Genomic DNA, 17,344 nt, shown 5'->3' on the forward strand with positions numbered 1-17,344 from the left:
CATACCACAGTATACTTCTGGGGGTGCGTTATACAGAATATAATAATATGTACTTATATATTTTAAAATATTATATATATAATTATTTTCTTTTTAGAAAGAATGTATAACTTGTCAACAAACAGTTAAGGTTTACTTATTGAAGCTTCTTTTTCTATTAGCGCCTCATTAAAAATTTTGCTTTTCTGATTAAAAATTACATAACAGTTTGTTTAGAACGTTTTTATGGTTCGTAATTACATATTATATTAATGTAACATTTTAGAAAAAGTAGAAAAGTAATACAAATCGCACAAGTAGATACAACATTAATTACCAAATACAAAAATACTAGATTAAAAAATAATATAAACAAAATGTATTTATTATTCTAAAAGTAAAATAAATTGTCATACCTAGTTAAAATGTAAATAGGTCTACACAAAATATTCTATAATAATTTATGACAGGTCAAAATATCATAACAATTATTAATGATAGGAAATATTACACAATCTATAATATAAAACAGCTAAAATATAATATATTCAGTTAAATTGTTGCCAGGCAGTCTTAGAATTTAATTAATGAAGTCTCCACCTTTTTTTTCCAACCAGAAAAGAGATGCTAATTTAATAATAGTAACTACCAACTGTGCATCTAATAACACATCTAATCCATAGAAAAAATTGTATTCAATGTGTTTGGGAATCTAGATTCTAGCAGGTATCAATTTACCCAACACATTTCTATATATTTATTATCTAGATATCAATATAATACGGCAATTATATTAAAACTATTAGCTCAGTCACACAAAGAAACTCATTTTGACTGCAACATGTTGAATTTGTCAATGTGATATTGTTATCATACACAAAACATTTAATGTACTGCCATACACTGCGTCGATGCAATTTTTTTGGTAAAATGCTTCTAGAAAAGCAAAATGTCTCATCGAAACATTTGCAGAAGCTGCTTTTTCATACATTTCGGATAGCCGAAAGTCCTCCGGTATGGTCTCGCATGTGTTGAAAGAGAGTTGCAACATTGCGCCAGGTTTCGATTTAAGGCCATATCCCAGTCAAGACGTTTTTCTATGAGCGACTGGGCTTACAAATACAGAAATCATTTCGCATCCTGTGGTTCTTGGTTGTCAATTTTCATCTTGGCATACTGCTTGCCAAGATACTTCATGGCTTCTTTATGTGGCGTATTGGCGCCCCTCACATTTCCATAGTTCTCTTTGACGTAGAGTGCAAAACCAGTGGCCTGACGCTTTTGGCCGGCGGGGGTTGATACAACTAGACCGTCTTTGTGTTTCTTGTTGTGGATGCATTCCAGAGTTCCGTAGCAATAGCCGCATCTCTTTTGTATCGTATCAATAGACTTGGAATGCCTACTGATGCTATAAAAAATATCATTTACATAATTCCGTGACATCATATTTGTTTTGGGATTTATTTTGTTTTAGTAGACCGTTGAAGCACCTATTAGCGATGATTACTGTGCATCTGGTTTCATCGCTAGCTATACAAGACAGCTACTATCAAAAAATGTTAACACGCCGCTTATTTCAGTGACTTAAATGTATCTATTGCGACTTGCTTGGTTCTACCAAATATGCCGAAGGTACTAATTGAATCTTCAAGTTAATAAATGGTCTCATTTTCAATGGTCAAGGCAATGTTAAATAATCATTTAGTATCGATTCATCTGTCCACAATAATATTGGGCATTTAAGGTGACAAAAACAGACACACTAATAATTATTATTATCTTGCTTTAGTCATTGGTACATAATCCTAATCATGACAGCAGTAGAAACATATTCGATAGACACAATTTATTAATATATTGTGGATTAACCTAATTAAAAATAATAATCCATCCAATCCTGGAGCATGAATTATTGAACACCAGTATTGTGCAACTTTAAATAAATCATTGGCATTGATTATCACTCGCTTGCATTTGATAATCTCAACATGTTGGACCTATATTCTGTATAATATGTAATTCTCAAAATTTGTTCGACTGAAAAGATACCCAGGTATTAATTACGCCGTATTTACTGAAACGAAAGTGCATCAGTGGCGAAGGGTGGAGGTAGGCTGTTAAGATCCGCCATAAACAGTGCACATTAAACTTTTTCAGACATACATATTTGTTTTCATTGAAATAAGACTACAATTTACAGATAGTGTTGGTTAGTTTTTAAAATTCAATTAAACCCTGAGAAACCAAGCCATAATAGATAATAGTCAAAAAATACATGTCTATATATAAAATATCTAAAATTATGCAATTAAATCATACATAACTTTGAATATTTTATAAATAGAATAATATTTTTTATTTATTATAGTTTGGTTTAGGCAGGGCTTAATGAATTAAAAAAAATAACCAACAATATGTGTAATATGTATTTTTAATCCAATGAAAACAAATAACTATGAATGAAAAAGTGTGCACAATTTTGTCGTATTGCCCAAATTAGACCAAAACTATTATGGCTTCGTTTAGGCAGGGTTTAATTGATTTTTAAAAACTGACTAACACCATCTGTAAATTGTAGTCTTAGTTCAATAAAAACAAATACATATGACTAAAAAAGTTTAGTGTGAACTATATATAGCGAATCCTAACAGCCTACCTCCACCCTTCGCCACTGAAGTGCATAATGATATTATTTTATACTGAGCTATTAGAACCCTCAGTTATTTAAAGGTTCGGTTTTGGGTTCACTTTCAGCAAAAGATCAACCTAAGTAGTCATAATATGACACATATTACGGATATTTCATTTTAATTTCAAAACTCAAAAAATAGGTGTCTACTGAACATTTTTTGTTTTTGAAAACTATGCTGGGAATCCATGCGCTGAACCAGTAATGAGCAGGGATGTGGCCAACGGAATGATTTCATGCGGCTCAGCCAGGATTTTCTATAAGTATAATAATATGCCGAAGAATGAATAAGATTTGTTTTGTAAAATAATCGGATTGGATATTAATAACTATATAATTGCAGCCCCAAAAGAGTTTCGGTATCTAATTTGAAAATTATGACAGACATTTTTTTAAAACATCATAAATTGCTTATTTTATGAAGGCAATAAAAATAATCCTGACATTTCATGACCCATTAACATTAACACATCAGTGGCACAACTGCACTCAATTCAAAGGAAAAACAATAACTAACATGTTTCAGGGTTGTCGGTATTTAATTGTGGATTTTTATTGGATTTTCACATAGTTTTACTAGAGAAATAATGCCAAACAATTGTGTCGACAAATTGGAAAAATAAAAAATATTTCGTACTTATATTTTTTTATAATTCTAGCTCAATACATGGTGGTAAATACCTACCTACATTGGTAACTTATTCTTTTAATAACTTCAATTAATTGATTAATGACGGATGGTATTTGCACAGATTTAAAGAATTATATCAGAAATTTGGTATGCACATCTAATATGATCTAATCGAAATTAATGAAAATCAAAAATATTTTTTTTTCAAAATTTTAGTATTTTTCTCCCCGTACACATGGAATTCGTATTAACATTTAATCAAATATTTTGGTGAAGAGTGTTTTGCAGCGTTGCCAGATGATTTTTTCCAAATACAGTAGATTGACAAAAATGTATAAAAAAATATTATGATGGCTGTTTTGACAGCCTGTTTCAAAATGGAGGATTGCATGAAAATATTGATTGTAGATTATGAAAACTACGAAATGCTGTATTATATTAATCACCATCCAGATTATAAAAGTGGAAATAAAAGACTAAAAAGACATAAACATTTGTTTTATTCGTAAACCTTTATAAAATATTTATGCAGTGTAATGTACCTCTCGTATTTTATAAAAGAATACACCTTAAACAAATGCTATAACATCTTTGTCAAAGATCTTTTATAGTCCAATACCAGGGCTCGAAATGGACCGGAGCGCCGTTCCGGTTCGTGAAATCGGGAAAATTATCGCTCCGTCTCGTGGAAAAAATGTTGACCATCTGAGGTAGATAGCCCATAAAAACAAAATATAACACACTTAAATTATAAAATATACATAAATTTAGATAATTGTGTAAATATCTTCAAAAAACTATCGAGCGCTCCGGTTCGTAAACTTTTCCATTTCGAGCGCTGTCCAATACTCTGATATGTACTCTTGTTGGCCAAGATCACGACACAAGCAGATGAAATAGGAAGGAGGGGTTAATAATATCATTCTGCAAGTGCGGTCATCTTGACTGAACATTAAATCAAAGAAAACTTATTTACCTGTTACCGCATTTCATACATTTGTAGGTATACTTGAAATGTATATCCAATGTATGGCAAACTGGGAGCGCCACCAATTCAGGATATTTCTTTAAGGTTCTCGCAACCCTGCGAAACAAATTTTTAAGACATTGTATAAATGTATATTTACTTGGTAGAATTTCATTTTACAAAATTATAATACAAATTATATTAAATTCTAGAACCTGTTTTATTAGTCAATAGCTATTTTGGTTGTATTGATAAAAACAATATTAAATAACCTGTAGTAAAGAAAATTGTTTTAAATCAATGATAGGTGAGGGAAAGAGATGATTCCATACGTCATTTATTTTTGTACTCTTGATAATGGTGTTACAGCCAAAATAGCTATCGACAAATACAGCAACCTGTAGAATTTAATATAAGTAAGTAATTTATATTATCATTTTATTGTTGTCAATTCTTCGTAGGTAACTTTCATCTGACCCCATCTCCACACTCGGCTGGCGAGAAGCTTTACATGAGAAAGCGAACCAATCATCTTATAGCGGAGGAAGCAAAGATTGGGACCAGACAGAACAGGTGGAATACCTTCGAACAGGCCAGATACCAGTCGCGAAGAATGGAGGTAAACTTTTTAGTAGAGGTGGGAAAACTGGTCGATTTTGAAGACTAAGTATACTTAGGTACTACCAGTATAAAAAAATACTTAGTATCGAAACTTGTTCGAAAATACTTACTAGCATTTGGAATACTATATAGAACGTTTGGCGTGCGTATGCAACTAAGTCTTATAGCTACTCAACTGGAACTAAAACCAACTCCATATTAGTATTTTTGAAATACGTATCGGCTCGTGGAACTCAGACTGTGAATCGGCTTCAACAGAATCGCTAAAAATACGCTGAGCTCCGCTTTTCGAAATGTCTCATTTATTATAAAATTTTAAACACATTTTAAATTTATGAGTTGTTTTTCTGTTAGGTTATAATATTTTTGTTAACAAAAATGAATAACAGAGTTTTTTTTTATTTTGAACATGTTTTGAGCGGTCATAATTATAACAAGCCTAGGCCGCGGCCAGGGTGGAAACGCTCATGCAACGCGCGATGAAGTCTAGACTAGTTATCCGCTCCAAAAGCTTGGCCTGTCCAATGTAGGAGCGTCTGTTACCAGCGGTTTGAACCAGTGGCACTTCACCTTTTCAATATAAATATTTATTTAATATATGTAATAAAATTGAGAACCTGAACAGAGTTGTTTGGATTATAACCAGAAGGTATTGTATGATCTTTTTGTAGAATACCCACTTTGTTTGTAAACTTATATCGCTTAACAAATGCACGTTACAAACATTTGGAAGTCTACGCACGTATTCACCTGCACACATTGTTATCAATTAAATGTAGTCTGGGCAGCCCGTATCATATAAATTTATGAGATTTAATCAAAACAACATTCGTGGAGACCACACGACGTTACTTTTAGTGAAACAAAATCTGTAGACACGTCCACGCTTGCATGTTTGTTTGTGCGTTTGCATACGTTTTTTATTCGTGGCGAAATACAAAAAAGTGCACATTTGTTTAAAATAGTATCTATGAATTGTTTTTATACAAATGTTTGCAAACAATTGATATGCAACTTTAAAACTGTTTATATAATGTTTTTTTTATTTATCTTGATTTGGGACTTGGCATAACTCGGCACTTGATGGCGGTTCCACAACGTTTTTAGTATTGGTGAATTTGTAATCATGTAAGAATTATTGCACCATCCATTCTGCCCTGAGAGAAGCGGAAGATCGAGAAGGATGGAAATGATGGAGCCTGATAGTGTTGAAGTAAAAAATATTTATCACAGTTCAAAAACTAAAAAAAAAATATTTATTGAGAATTCTGTGCTACTCAAAAACTCCTGGATGATGTAATGATTGATGAAAATGTCACAACTTATAGAACAGCAGCTTATTGGTACCAATTTAGTAAAGTTTCGTCTTCTTTTTGTACTCCGAACATGTGGTCCCCAAACAAACTTCTTCCAAAAAACAACTTTATGTTTTTCATGCTTTGAAATCGTCTTCATACATAGATAAATTTGTTTGTACTACCTAGTCAGTTTTCAGATATGAATTTCAAAAAACGATAGTACGATTATTATCTCAATATAAATGAAATCAGGGTTAATGTGCATTTTAAATCTAAAACTATCGTAAATAAATTTCATCAGTGTACCTATATCAGTGGCGGGTTTAGAGACTTGAAAGGCCGAGTCACTGACTGATGTTGAGGCCCCCCACAATAAAGAATACTACCAACGTACCTAATAAAAATAACAATGTATCTATTTCCCTATCCAATATTATTGAAGATAACAGTGATGACACGTCATAATATTTGCATGGTTTAACTAAATAATTTGGTAAAGGTTCATTCGTCATTTGTCTTGGATACAAATTATTTTCTCGTAACTCATAGCCAAGTTGTAGGAAATCAATAGGCTCAAATAGTGGATCAGATGAGCTTTTCCATAAATAAACTTATTCGTAATTCTAACTGCCGTACATTATCATGTAGTTATAAGAAATCGGCTTTGACATCTGTACCATTGTGCAAATCTGTAAGTAGTGTTTGTAAAAACTGTGATCATGATACTTAAAGCAGTTTGAACACTTGACTTGTTTCTTTTTTTTAATAAAGTGCACTTAGTGTGGTTAGTTGTTATCGTTATTTCATTTATTCACCTACCTATATGTGCAACCTACACTGTTTCTGGATTAACCATAATACTAAAACTAATTTCATATGCATAGATATAGTAAAGAAACCAATCTGGGTGATTGTATACAAAAATGCTACTAAATAAAATAATTTAAGCGAAGGAGGATCCTAAGAATCGATAATTTTGAACACATTGCACTACCCGCTATTTTTATTTTTTAAAATGGGACGAACCGTTCTACTACCATGCCGATGGCATGGTACAATTATTGCATTTTCAATCAATCCCTGATTCGGTCTTGGTTTTATTGAAGCTCTCAGAACAATTTTTGGTGGATTATAAGAAAAAAAATTAAAACCTCAATAAAAAAAAAATTACCACTAATATCGCCTGGCAACATCAACATTATATATCTTTGTGACCCCAAAAACCCATTCCAATTGTCAGAATGCGTTCCGCATATTATGTATACGAAAAGTCTATGGGATCCTGCACTATCAATAGTGTTGAAAGTCTTCCAACTGGCGAGCACACAAAACAGCGACTCGCGATATCATCATAAGTTTTTTGGAATAAGTTTATTGGGCCACACATACTCAGTATGGGTAGTTTCATCCGAGACTTGAGTACACAAACTGGTGACAGTATTTCCAACTCACTTCTACTTTTTAGATCCGGCATAAATAACGCACACTAAGCTTTGTCAGTCATACTTATTTGTTTTTATTGAAGTAACAATACAAATTGCAGATGGTGTAGGTTAGTTTTTAAAATTCATTTAAACTCTTCTTACGCTACATACTTCCTTTCCTATTGTCTTTTCTTACAAGATGTTTTAAAAATAAGTTTTGGATAGTTGGTCGTGAGACATTCCTAGACCTAAGTAACTGCAGTTGCGTCACATCACCTTTTGTGTCTCAGGGAGGCTGGGTGGGTGTATGGCCGAAACTGGGCGTATAGACCAGATTTGATCGGTGGTCTTTATTTAACCATCAATTTTTGATGGAGTGCCGTTTCATTTAATTTTTGATAAAATGTGTTTTAAATTTATTAATAATTCTAACAGGTTGATCTACAAAATCCATTGAGTTTATAAATATTATACAGAAAAATAATTGCAAATAAACCCACAGCGAGTTGCAGATTTCATTCTTTCATTTCTTTGTCATAAAAATAAAAATATAAAGTCTTTATGTGAATTATGGACATATGTAGATAATATAATGTTTTTTAATCCACCGTGTAAATATGCTCACCACGACTTCCAGCAATGTCCGTGGCCATCATTCGGTTGACCATCTATGAGCCATGTGGCAACGTGGCACAACTCATGCGCCAGCGTATCTCTCAATCGCTGGGTTCCATCCAATACCTTTGTCGACAACTCAACACGGGACTCTCTTGTAATAGTGGCAGGTGTATTGGGCTTGTTTCTAGTTTTGATGATTTTATTAAGGGTTCGTCTGAAATCAGAAAGGGCGACTCAATTAAAACACGTTTACAATATTATTAATAGTGCTACAGTCCTCCAACATTGCTCTGCATAGTATTCTCTTCATGACCTTGTGACGTCAGTTGGACTCGCCAAGAATTTGTGGGTACTTTTCTATTTGTCCAGCCACCTAAGTCATAGTCTTCCAGCATGCCGTCATTCCTCTACTACATATTCACAGATATGCCCAAGGATTTTTCTAAACAGCATCAATTTGACAATCGATGGGGCACATTGTCTATTGTTCATAGATATACCGCCAAACACACCGAAATTTCATTATTTACAATATTAAAGTGAAAAATCCCGCATGTATAGGTACATGCGTAATGAAGAAATGTCAAAACATGGCAGAGATGGCAGCTACAAATAAAATTTTATATTTATCATTTTTCAATGTGCTGCCAGTTGTATTTTTTTTACCATGTCCGATCCTAATAAGATCATATGGGCATCCACAGAGTGGAAGTTTTTTATTACCAGATTTGTTTTTTACAAGAAATGGATGTTATCCACTTGCTCAACCTATTAGATCTATATTCTGACTCATACACAAGTTGAAAAACAATGTGTGTACTTGCCAGACCCAAGATTCGAACCTGGGACCCACGACATTATAGGCTGACACTTAAGCCACGCGGCCATCATAGCTACCTTTACAGAATATTAATAATTGTTCTATGGCTTACAATTCAACCACAATAAAATAAAAACCTCACTATAAATATTGTTAGTCTATAGGCAGGGGGTGCGAATTTGTTATATTGTGATCGATTTTTGATAATACTTATTTTGACATGTGTCACGTGCCGTGAATCGTCATAATGAGTAGAATCATGCCCGTACGATCAGATTATTTGTTGGTAATTATCGACAAATTAGCAGCATAGCAGGTGCAGACAGGCCAAACAGGGTGTGTAGCAACCACAGAAAAGAAAAACTATGAGTAGGTATGCTTTTTTGTAATGCGGAACAAAATTAATGTTATTGTTTCAGTTTATTGCTTTCATTTATTTTGTTATTAATCCTGTTGTATCAATAAACTGTTTTATATTTTAAATTGTTGTTTTTCAAATCCAATCAAAACATATTATCCCCGACGATTTTATAGAGTATTCTCCACTCTCTTCGATTGGAATAATGGAGGTGCTGATGATTGAACGAGTACATGTGACATGTAATAAAAAATTAGTCAAGGAGCTGTTTTCACATCGCCGCCTTCCTACACATGTCCGTGAAATACGATTCAAACAGCTCTGTATGAAAAGTTATAAATATTTTATTCCCAACACTGGATTTATATATAATATGTAACGTTATCACTAAGAACGTAAAAATATCAATATTTTTTTAGAACAGTAATAATTTCAAGAACATTATTTAACGAATGTTAAAAAAAGTTATCTAAAATTTACTAACTCATATTATTTAGGTCTAAAGTATATTTACTCAACTCGGTCACCGGTGCACTTGTATTCGTTCAATCCTCAGCATCTCAATTAATCTTTTTAATACAGTCTACATTTTGTTATGGTATAAAAGAGGCTTTAATTTAACCAGCAGTCTTAGTGAATTTGGTACTCCAAACGATCGGCAAGTCGGTCGGCAATTTTGATTCAAACACATTTTCATTGAACATGATGAAGAGTTTCTTGGTCAGCTCATCCCGCTTGGATTTGAAATTGCTTTTGAAGCATGTTGCATCCGGGTCGCATCTCCACAATGGGACATTATCTGAAAGATAATAATTGAAATCATTCCAGCTGCCAAAATGGCTGGCTATGCCATACGAATGAATTTTGTATTGGAAAATTGGCTGCGGAAGATTGGCAGCTGGAGACCGGGGCTCAGGAACACACAGTTTTTGATATATAGATGCCTATAGACATGTCTACATTTGATTACTTCATCTTCCACTTCACTTCAACCTTTTAATCCTGGTTGGAGGATGAAGCTAGTGGAGGCATTCTTCCAGCGGTGGACCGACCGCGGTTGATGATAGTGACAATGAGCACACGCGTTTATACAATTTGGAATAAAAAGATTTTGCATACGTCGGCTTATCGGAAGTCCTCCCGGTGTCCTGTTGGACCAATCCGCTTCCCTCGATGGAACCATCTTTGCGGGGAATCATCGTGAACAAAATATATCTCGATAAAATAATATAAGGTAAAAGATAAAAACCCATAAGTTACAACAAAATTATTTCAGTATGTACATAGAATTCCATTTGATAATATTATTAAGGTGAGTCGGGGTAAGTGTAACTTTGGGGTAAGTGTAGCTACTAAGATATCTCAGTATCTACTACAAATTGGATAATGTCATCTATGGAAAGGTGATAGCAAAGTCACCGATTTATAAAAATAATCATAAATGGTGTCGATACCATGTTTTTTGAGGTGACTACATGGATTACTCTCCAGACGACATTTTGAAGTCGACGAGTGAGATGGTAGCTGTTACTAAACTATTTTTTAAAACACGGAAATCTGCACATTATGGTTGTAAAATTTAGTGAGTATATGTGTTTTGTTACCCTGCTTCAAGTGTTGTTATCGTTTTACTTATTGATGATCATTTTAAAGCTTTAATCGAGTAGACACACTTCCCCCACGAAAGTAAACGCGTGGGATAAGTGTGCCTTTGTTTTGTGTCACAGTTCCCCCATATATTTTCTATGAATTCGCATAGTCATTATTTTAACTAGTGATGGGACACGGCGCATTATTTATATCGATCGAAAAAATGTTCACAATTGAAATAAAATGTTTATAATTTTATTGTTATAGTTTTATGTTAGCTAAGTAGGTACTCGGAAGAGTGCATGTGTTTCAATTAAATACACAAGTTTTTAAAATAAGTGCTTATCTAACATGTGATAATAATTAGTGTGCATTTTTTCCACATGTAAATATAAACGAAAGACAGATACAGAAGCTTACGACCAAGGAAAATTACAAAAAACAGTTGAATGTGTAAAAAACAGGATATATCATATGGATATGTATAATCATGTTTACGAAAGAAGACAAGACAGTTTTAGCAGAAGTACAATATTACCCAAAGAGATTGAAACATCTTTTGCAGAAAATTTGCATACGTTGGAAAAGCATGTCTCACAAAAAAATTAGTCCTCGAATTAATTGGACAGTATATTAAAGGAAATAATATTAACACACCGTTTAAAATCGAAGTACCCGGACACAATTGGTTTTATTAAAAGAAATAAGTTATTATTTAAAGATGATGGTTACTTAAACCCTAACGGCTAAAATTATTAAACATGGAACATGCTTTGCCCACTGATTCTCTGAATGCTGGTTGTCCAAATTCGAAGGAAAATAAAATAAATTGCGGGGCGCGGGTCACATGTTATTCCTGAAGCGCCGTTCGAGGCCGACTGAAGCCACTCCAGCCCGCGCCGAGTTACTTTCGTGACTTTATTTTTTGTTTTCGTTACCGCTGCCTGTGCGATGTTTTCGTAACGAATCCGGCCGGGTGGGCAAGACAAAAGCATGTTCCATGTTAAAAACCGCAAGCCGTAGAATGTTTGAAAAAAGTTTGGGATCCTTTTGTAATCAATTGGTACTATAACTTGTCTTATTAAATAGTACAATCATCAACCTGAGTTTAAAGGATTGTCCACAATAGATATATAATGTTGACTGTCAACTTGACATAACAAGTTTTTCCCATGATCCTTAAAAAAGTAAACTCGTTAGTGTCATCGGATTTCCATCAACTACCTACGTTAATTAATAAAAAAATATGTCGTTTTTCTTTCGGGACATCACTAGCGCTTCATACATTAGTATTTCACACTTACCCCAAAAAAAATGTTTTAGTCCATTTTGTTGAAATTCTATACTGTAGTTTTAACTGAAGACTTAATATCCAATACATGCATATAATACATTATGGTTTTGAAGTACTTTTGGAATAAAGATGAATTTAGTTACACTTACCCCAATATTGGGGTAAGTGTAACAAACTGACTAGTGATCAAAAAATATTAAAATGTCGTGTTATAGTAATATATTATACAGTGGGTTCCTTCTGTACATATTAATTGTAATGCTTTTGTAGATCCTACGGTAAAGTTTTCAACTGTTTAAGACACACCTATTCATCATGAAGCACGTTGAAATTCATCTCATTGAATTATATGTCACACTTACTCCGACTCACCTTACATTTATGTGAAACAATAGTTTAATAAATCAAAAGAGTCAATAATGGCTATCGACATTAATCAGAATGATTCTAATCATTTAATTATAGTTCTCGACAAAATAATTTCGAGAAAGATAGAGATGGAAGATTGTAGCTACACATGGGGTGATAAGGTATCATTAACGTATTCCTACTGAATTCATGTTCGATTGCTTCGTTTAATGTGGCATGGCGACGAATGTATAAGAAATATTTATTTTGTAAAATTTACAAATAGCATTGTTTTATTGTTTTAGTTGTGCATTTGCCATTGGTAACTAACTACACATATGCTGAAAGGCAGGGCTTGAAATGGACTGGAGCGCACCGGAGCGCCGTTCCGATTCGTGGAATCTGTAAAGTTATCGCTCCGTCTCGTAGTTAAAATATGTTGACCGTCTGAGCTAGATATGCCATATAACAAAAAATCTAGCACACTTATGTTTAATAAATACCCATAAAATTTGATAACCATGTTAATATCCTCAGATCATTTTTGAGCGCTCCGGTTCGTAATTTTTTCCATTTCGAGCGCTGCTGAAAGGTAAAACTGGATCGCAAAAAAAACGATTTGAATGGAAAAATACAAAATTTAAACCGGTTAGAATTAAAATTCAAATTCCATCAATTATAGTTGATAGATCCAACTGTATAAGTTATCCGTAGAGCGAGGGCACCACATGCTAAAATTTGATATTTATCTTTCAAGATTTTTATACTGTAAAGAGCTTAGCTCTAAATTCGGACACTGGACTATTTATGGTGGTATATCTTTATTTTTCAATATTTTATAGATATATAAGTATTTAGACTACTGTAATGAATCAAGAACGGCATAGAGAAAACCTTTGACCAAGTCATGAAGAACACCGCTTTAATCTGAGATATGCTATTAGGCACAAAGCCCACAGAAGGCAGTGGGGCAACGGCGTGTACGTTAATTTTTCAAACGACATTATCACTCAACCAAAATACAAGCTGAACCAATACTGCAGAGCTCACCGAGTGTGACAGGGCAGGACAGCGATTCCTGAATGAAGCAGTGCAAAAAACGTCACCGAACCGCTTCAACTGAAGCTCGTAAATTTTTTAGTTTTACAGGAGATATTATGTGTACAGAGCTTCGAGTGAAACGGGTAAACGGCATATAAGTGCGAGTGAGAAAGCAACATGCTTATACCTCATGTCCATACGTTAGAGTAAGATAGAAAGTAAACATGTCAAGACGGCACTATTGTCAATGTCATGAAATTAAATAACATTTTTATCCATTTTGGTAATGACTTCATATTTAATCAGTACTTACCGTTAACGTTGCATGATTAAATCATTCATTGTTGAAGTACGTAACCAATTAATCTTTAAACACGCTAGTTACGTCTCCAATATAACAATATTACAACAAGATTACAACACGGAATTTCCGTTGTATTTTGCAAACAAACATGTGTGTTTCTGTATTACAAAATCACAATAAATACATCCTTAAATGAGAATTGAAACACGACATAATAATTTTAGCGGTAATATGTGGTAAATGTAAAACAATAGATCAACAGCTTTCTCCAATATTACGTACGATACGAAATCTGACGTTTATTATGTCAAACGGAGAGTTGCGAGCGCCCCTACCGTCAAAGTATGTGTACTACCAAAGCCTGGCCTAGTGACACCCAGCGGTTGACTTTTAATATGCTACAGTTGAAGTATGTTGTGTAAATGTTTGCGCAACTGGTCACTTGTGCTTCATAATGCTTCAGTCGGGAATCGCCCTCCAGGAGGACCACACGGGCCGCTCACTTTATTTATGCCAGTAGAGATTTGGATAAGCAGCAATGCCACTCACACCACTACTGGTCTTATTGATCTGAAATTTTCGTTAACCGATATTTTGTATTTGTTTCCAGAGTGTAAATAAAAATATACCGTAGATCTACTTTTCACTACTTCATTTGAATGCCTTATACATATGCAATACAATGCCTTATAAATGCTTCGCGATAGCCACACCTCGCCACGCCGCCTTCTGTCTGTCTGTCTCAGAAGTAACACAACTTACCAGCAAGAGAGGCCATGAAGCTATCAACTCGAACTGCGTCTGAATCTAGAATATTTGCTTTTGAAATTGCCAAACTCTGTGCCAAGTTCCGTTCCTTTACTGACTTTTTCATAGTTTTCTTCTTCACACCGTTGTCTGGATAATTTTCTTTATTTTTTCCTATATCACTATCATTACCGCTGGAACCAAAGACCAGTCTTTTAGGCTGAAGATCGAAGTGCAAATTTTGCAATTTCCTATCCGAATCACTGATTGAATCTGAATCACTGGAATCCGGAAAGTAGTTTATTTTCCTCTTTTTTGTGGTCAAAATTTGACAGGAATCATCCAAATTGCTATTGATTCTTACAATCTCCTTATTGATTAATGTATCAAACAAATCTGAATCATCTTTGTCATACTCCTCCGCATCCTTTATGTTCTTTTGTAATTTTGTATTTGTTTTGTCATCTTTATCTGAATTTGGTTTTGTATTACTACTATCTTTATTTTTTACTTCTAAACCTTTAGAAACAGCATCTATTTTTTCTGTTTCTGCTTTCACCCTCTCTTTTAAATGATTGTCCTTTCGTTGTCTGATTGATTTAATTCTTACGTCTGACGCATTTTTGTCATTTGGATTTTGTTTTCTATCATTGATAGTTGCCTTTTGGTTATCATTCAAACCTACGCAGTTCTTAACATCTGATATATCCCTCTGTTCTTCTATTTTGCCATGTCTAGTAAATTTGATTTGCACTTTCGAAGACGGTTTTCGGTTGATGGCCTTGTCAATATTCATCAGCGTGACAATCCTTCTCCTGGGTTTTTCTTTGTCAGTCAGATTTGGTTCACTAGATATCATTTTGGAGTGGTTCTCTGTCATCAAATCTAGAGAATTAATTTTATTGTTAATATTAGCCTTAATCATACCGAGCTTAGAATTTATAATATCGTTTTTGATATCATACTACTATACAAAAATGGTGAATAAATTGCATTAAATATTTTAGGCTTTCTTGTGGATAAAAAATTATCCGAATCATTTAAACTCTGTTGTATAACAGAGCGGTCGTTTTTATCATTAGAAATAATCATACCTTCACCTTCAATTGGATTTTTATTTTTTTTTAAATCGTCTTTCAAAGTTTTGGGATAATTGTCATCAGTCAAATCAACTTTTTCTCTACAACTTGGAAGGTTTGGAATCTTACCGTCTGTAGAATTATGTAAACCCATGTATATAGGGTTATTTATGTCTGAATGCAAACCAGTGCACGGTAAATTGTCATCTGCTGAAATGTCAGAAAAATTAAGCACTTATTGCACAAGCTATTTTTTTACTATTTTTACGTACATCGATAATACTAGTCATCTCTTTCAAACAATCTTTTAAAACATAAATATCATCGATTATATCAAAATGCGATGTTGTTGGATGTTTGTTTGCAGAATATTCACGGGATGTAACCTCATAATCAATTTTTTTAGTAGAGGATTTAAAAAAATATGTTATATTACATTTCCGTTTCCCTTTCGTATCTGTCGTAGATTTAGCATTAAGATTCAATAAATTGATTTTATCAAGAACATCGTTATCGTCGATAGAAAACTTTTGGACTTTCTGGGTGCGGTCAATTCTAGGTTTAGTTGTCTTGAAGAGTCCAGGGGTGGTTTTCCAGACGTCTCCGTATAGATTATCCAGGATGCTTGCCGTTTTTGGTGTCAGTTTTCTACCAATGCCTCCGCAATCCTCAGGAGTTTTGTAATCATCTTTGTTCAAATGACCGATAGCCACATTTGTGGAATAGCATTCTTTATTAAAGATTTTCAATGACTCTATTCCACTATTGCCTTCTGATGTTATATTGTCACAGATTACATCTGTATTAATAAATAATGGTTCATTGATATTGCTTTCATCGTGCAGATCTATCACAGGTCCATCCTCTTTACTTTGGTGGGTTGTTTTTCTGTTAAAAGCTTGATAATTTGTACTCTCAAACAAGACATTGTTTCTTTCTTTGTGTTCTTCTCGTCTTTCGTTCATCGCAATTCTATCAGATCCGATAAAATTACATGAATCTTTCAAAATATCATTATCTACCGGTGTGCTGAACGCAAGCTCTGATTTTCTATGAGTTTTCGGTGAATGTGGATAAATTACTGCCAGAAGTTAATGGTGACGGTATTATATGCCTCGGCCGTCGTATTGTCTTATTGTATTATAATGTGCCTAATAATATAAATAAACTGATGGCCACTATTTTCATAAGTATATAATTAATATAGAAATCAAATTTAATTTAAAATTCAATATTTAAAAAAATGCACAAACAAAATGTTGTACCGACATTTCAAATATTCAATTTCACTCTTCATTCTCCAAAATATAAAAACAAAACAACACTTGCAGGGATGCCATAGCAATTTTCTACAAAATAATATTTAAGTAACATATTTTTTTTTAGATAACATCTCAAATATAAATATTTATCGAACAAAATTTTAATCTAAGTATATAAAAATAATAAACACTATTTTTCATGTTACTATATTCACTGTTTAAATTTATTTTTTTATTTTAATGTACCCTATCAAAATCTCAAAAGTAAAATACC

At 33.4% G+C, this 17,344-nt stretch overlaps 1 protein-coding gene across 1 annotated transcript; it reads right to left on the reverse strand.

Annotated features, from left to right (window-relative positions):
* Window positions 1-350: 350 nt before the first annotated feature.
* LOC147079747 (uncharacterized) lies at window positions 351-16,917 on the reverse strand. The gene is made up of 8 exons (XM_085945564.1): window positions 16,245-16,917; window positions 15,824-16,018; window positions 14,745-15,614; window positions 10,028-10,204; window positions 9,714-9,726; window positions 8,235-8,441; window positions 4,276-4,383; window positions 351-1,387 (listed from the first exon to the last, which is right to left on the reverse strand). Exons 1-8 carry the CDS (start codon window positions 16,771-16,773, stop codon window positions 1,108-1,110), a joined length of 2,379 nt encoding a protein of 792 aa, XP_085801690.1. The 5' UTR covers window positions 16,774-16,917; the 3' UTR covers window positions 351-1,107.
* Window positions 16,918-17,344: the final 427 nt, after the last annotated feature.

This window comes from Rhyacophila brunnea, unplaced genomic scaffold (assembly GCF_057557595.1).
Source record: "Rhyacophila brunnea isolate RB1 unplaced genomic scaffold, BYU_Rbru_1.0 scaffold_1, whole genome shotgun sequence".
NCBI lineage: Eukaryota > Metazoa > Arthropoda > Insecta > Trichoptera > Rhyacophilidae > Rhyacophila > Rhyacophila brunnea.

What these genes read in the sequence shown, in the direction of transcription:
- LOC147079747 (XM_085945564.1), bottom strand. Translation starts at nt 16,773, where the DNA reads ATGAACGAAAGACGAGAAGAACACAAAGAAAGAAACAATGTCTTGTTT. An exon ending in TACGAAAGGGAAACGGAAAT is followed by an intron (nt 16,019 to 16,244) that starts GTAATATAACAT and finishes CTGACATTTCAG; the next exon opens with CAGATGACAATTTACCGTGC. An exon ending in GGACATTGCTGGAAGTCGTG is followed by an intron (nt 4,384 to 8,234) that starts GTGAGCATATTT and finishes TTTGTTTCGCAG; the next exon opens with GGTTGCGAGAACCTTAAAGA.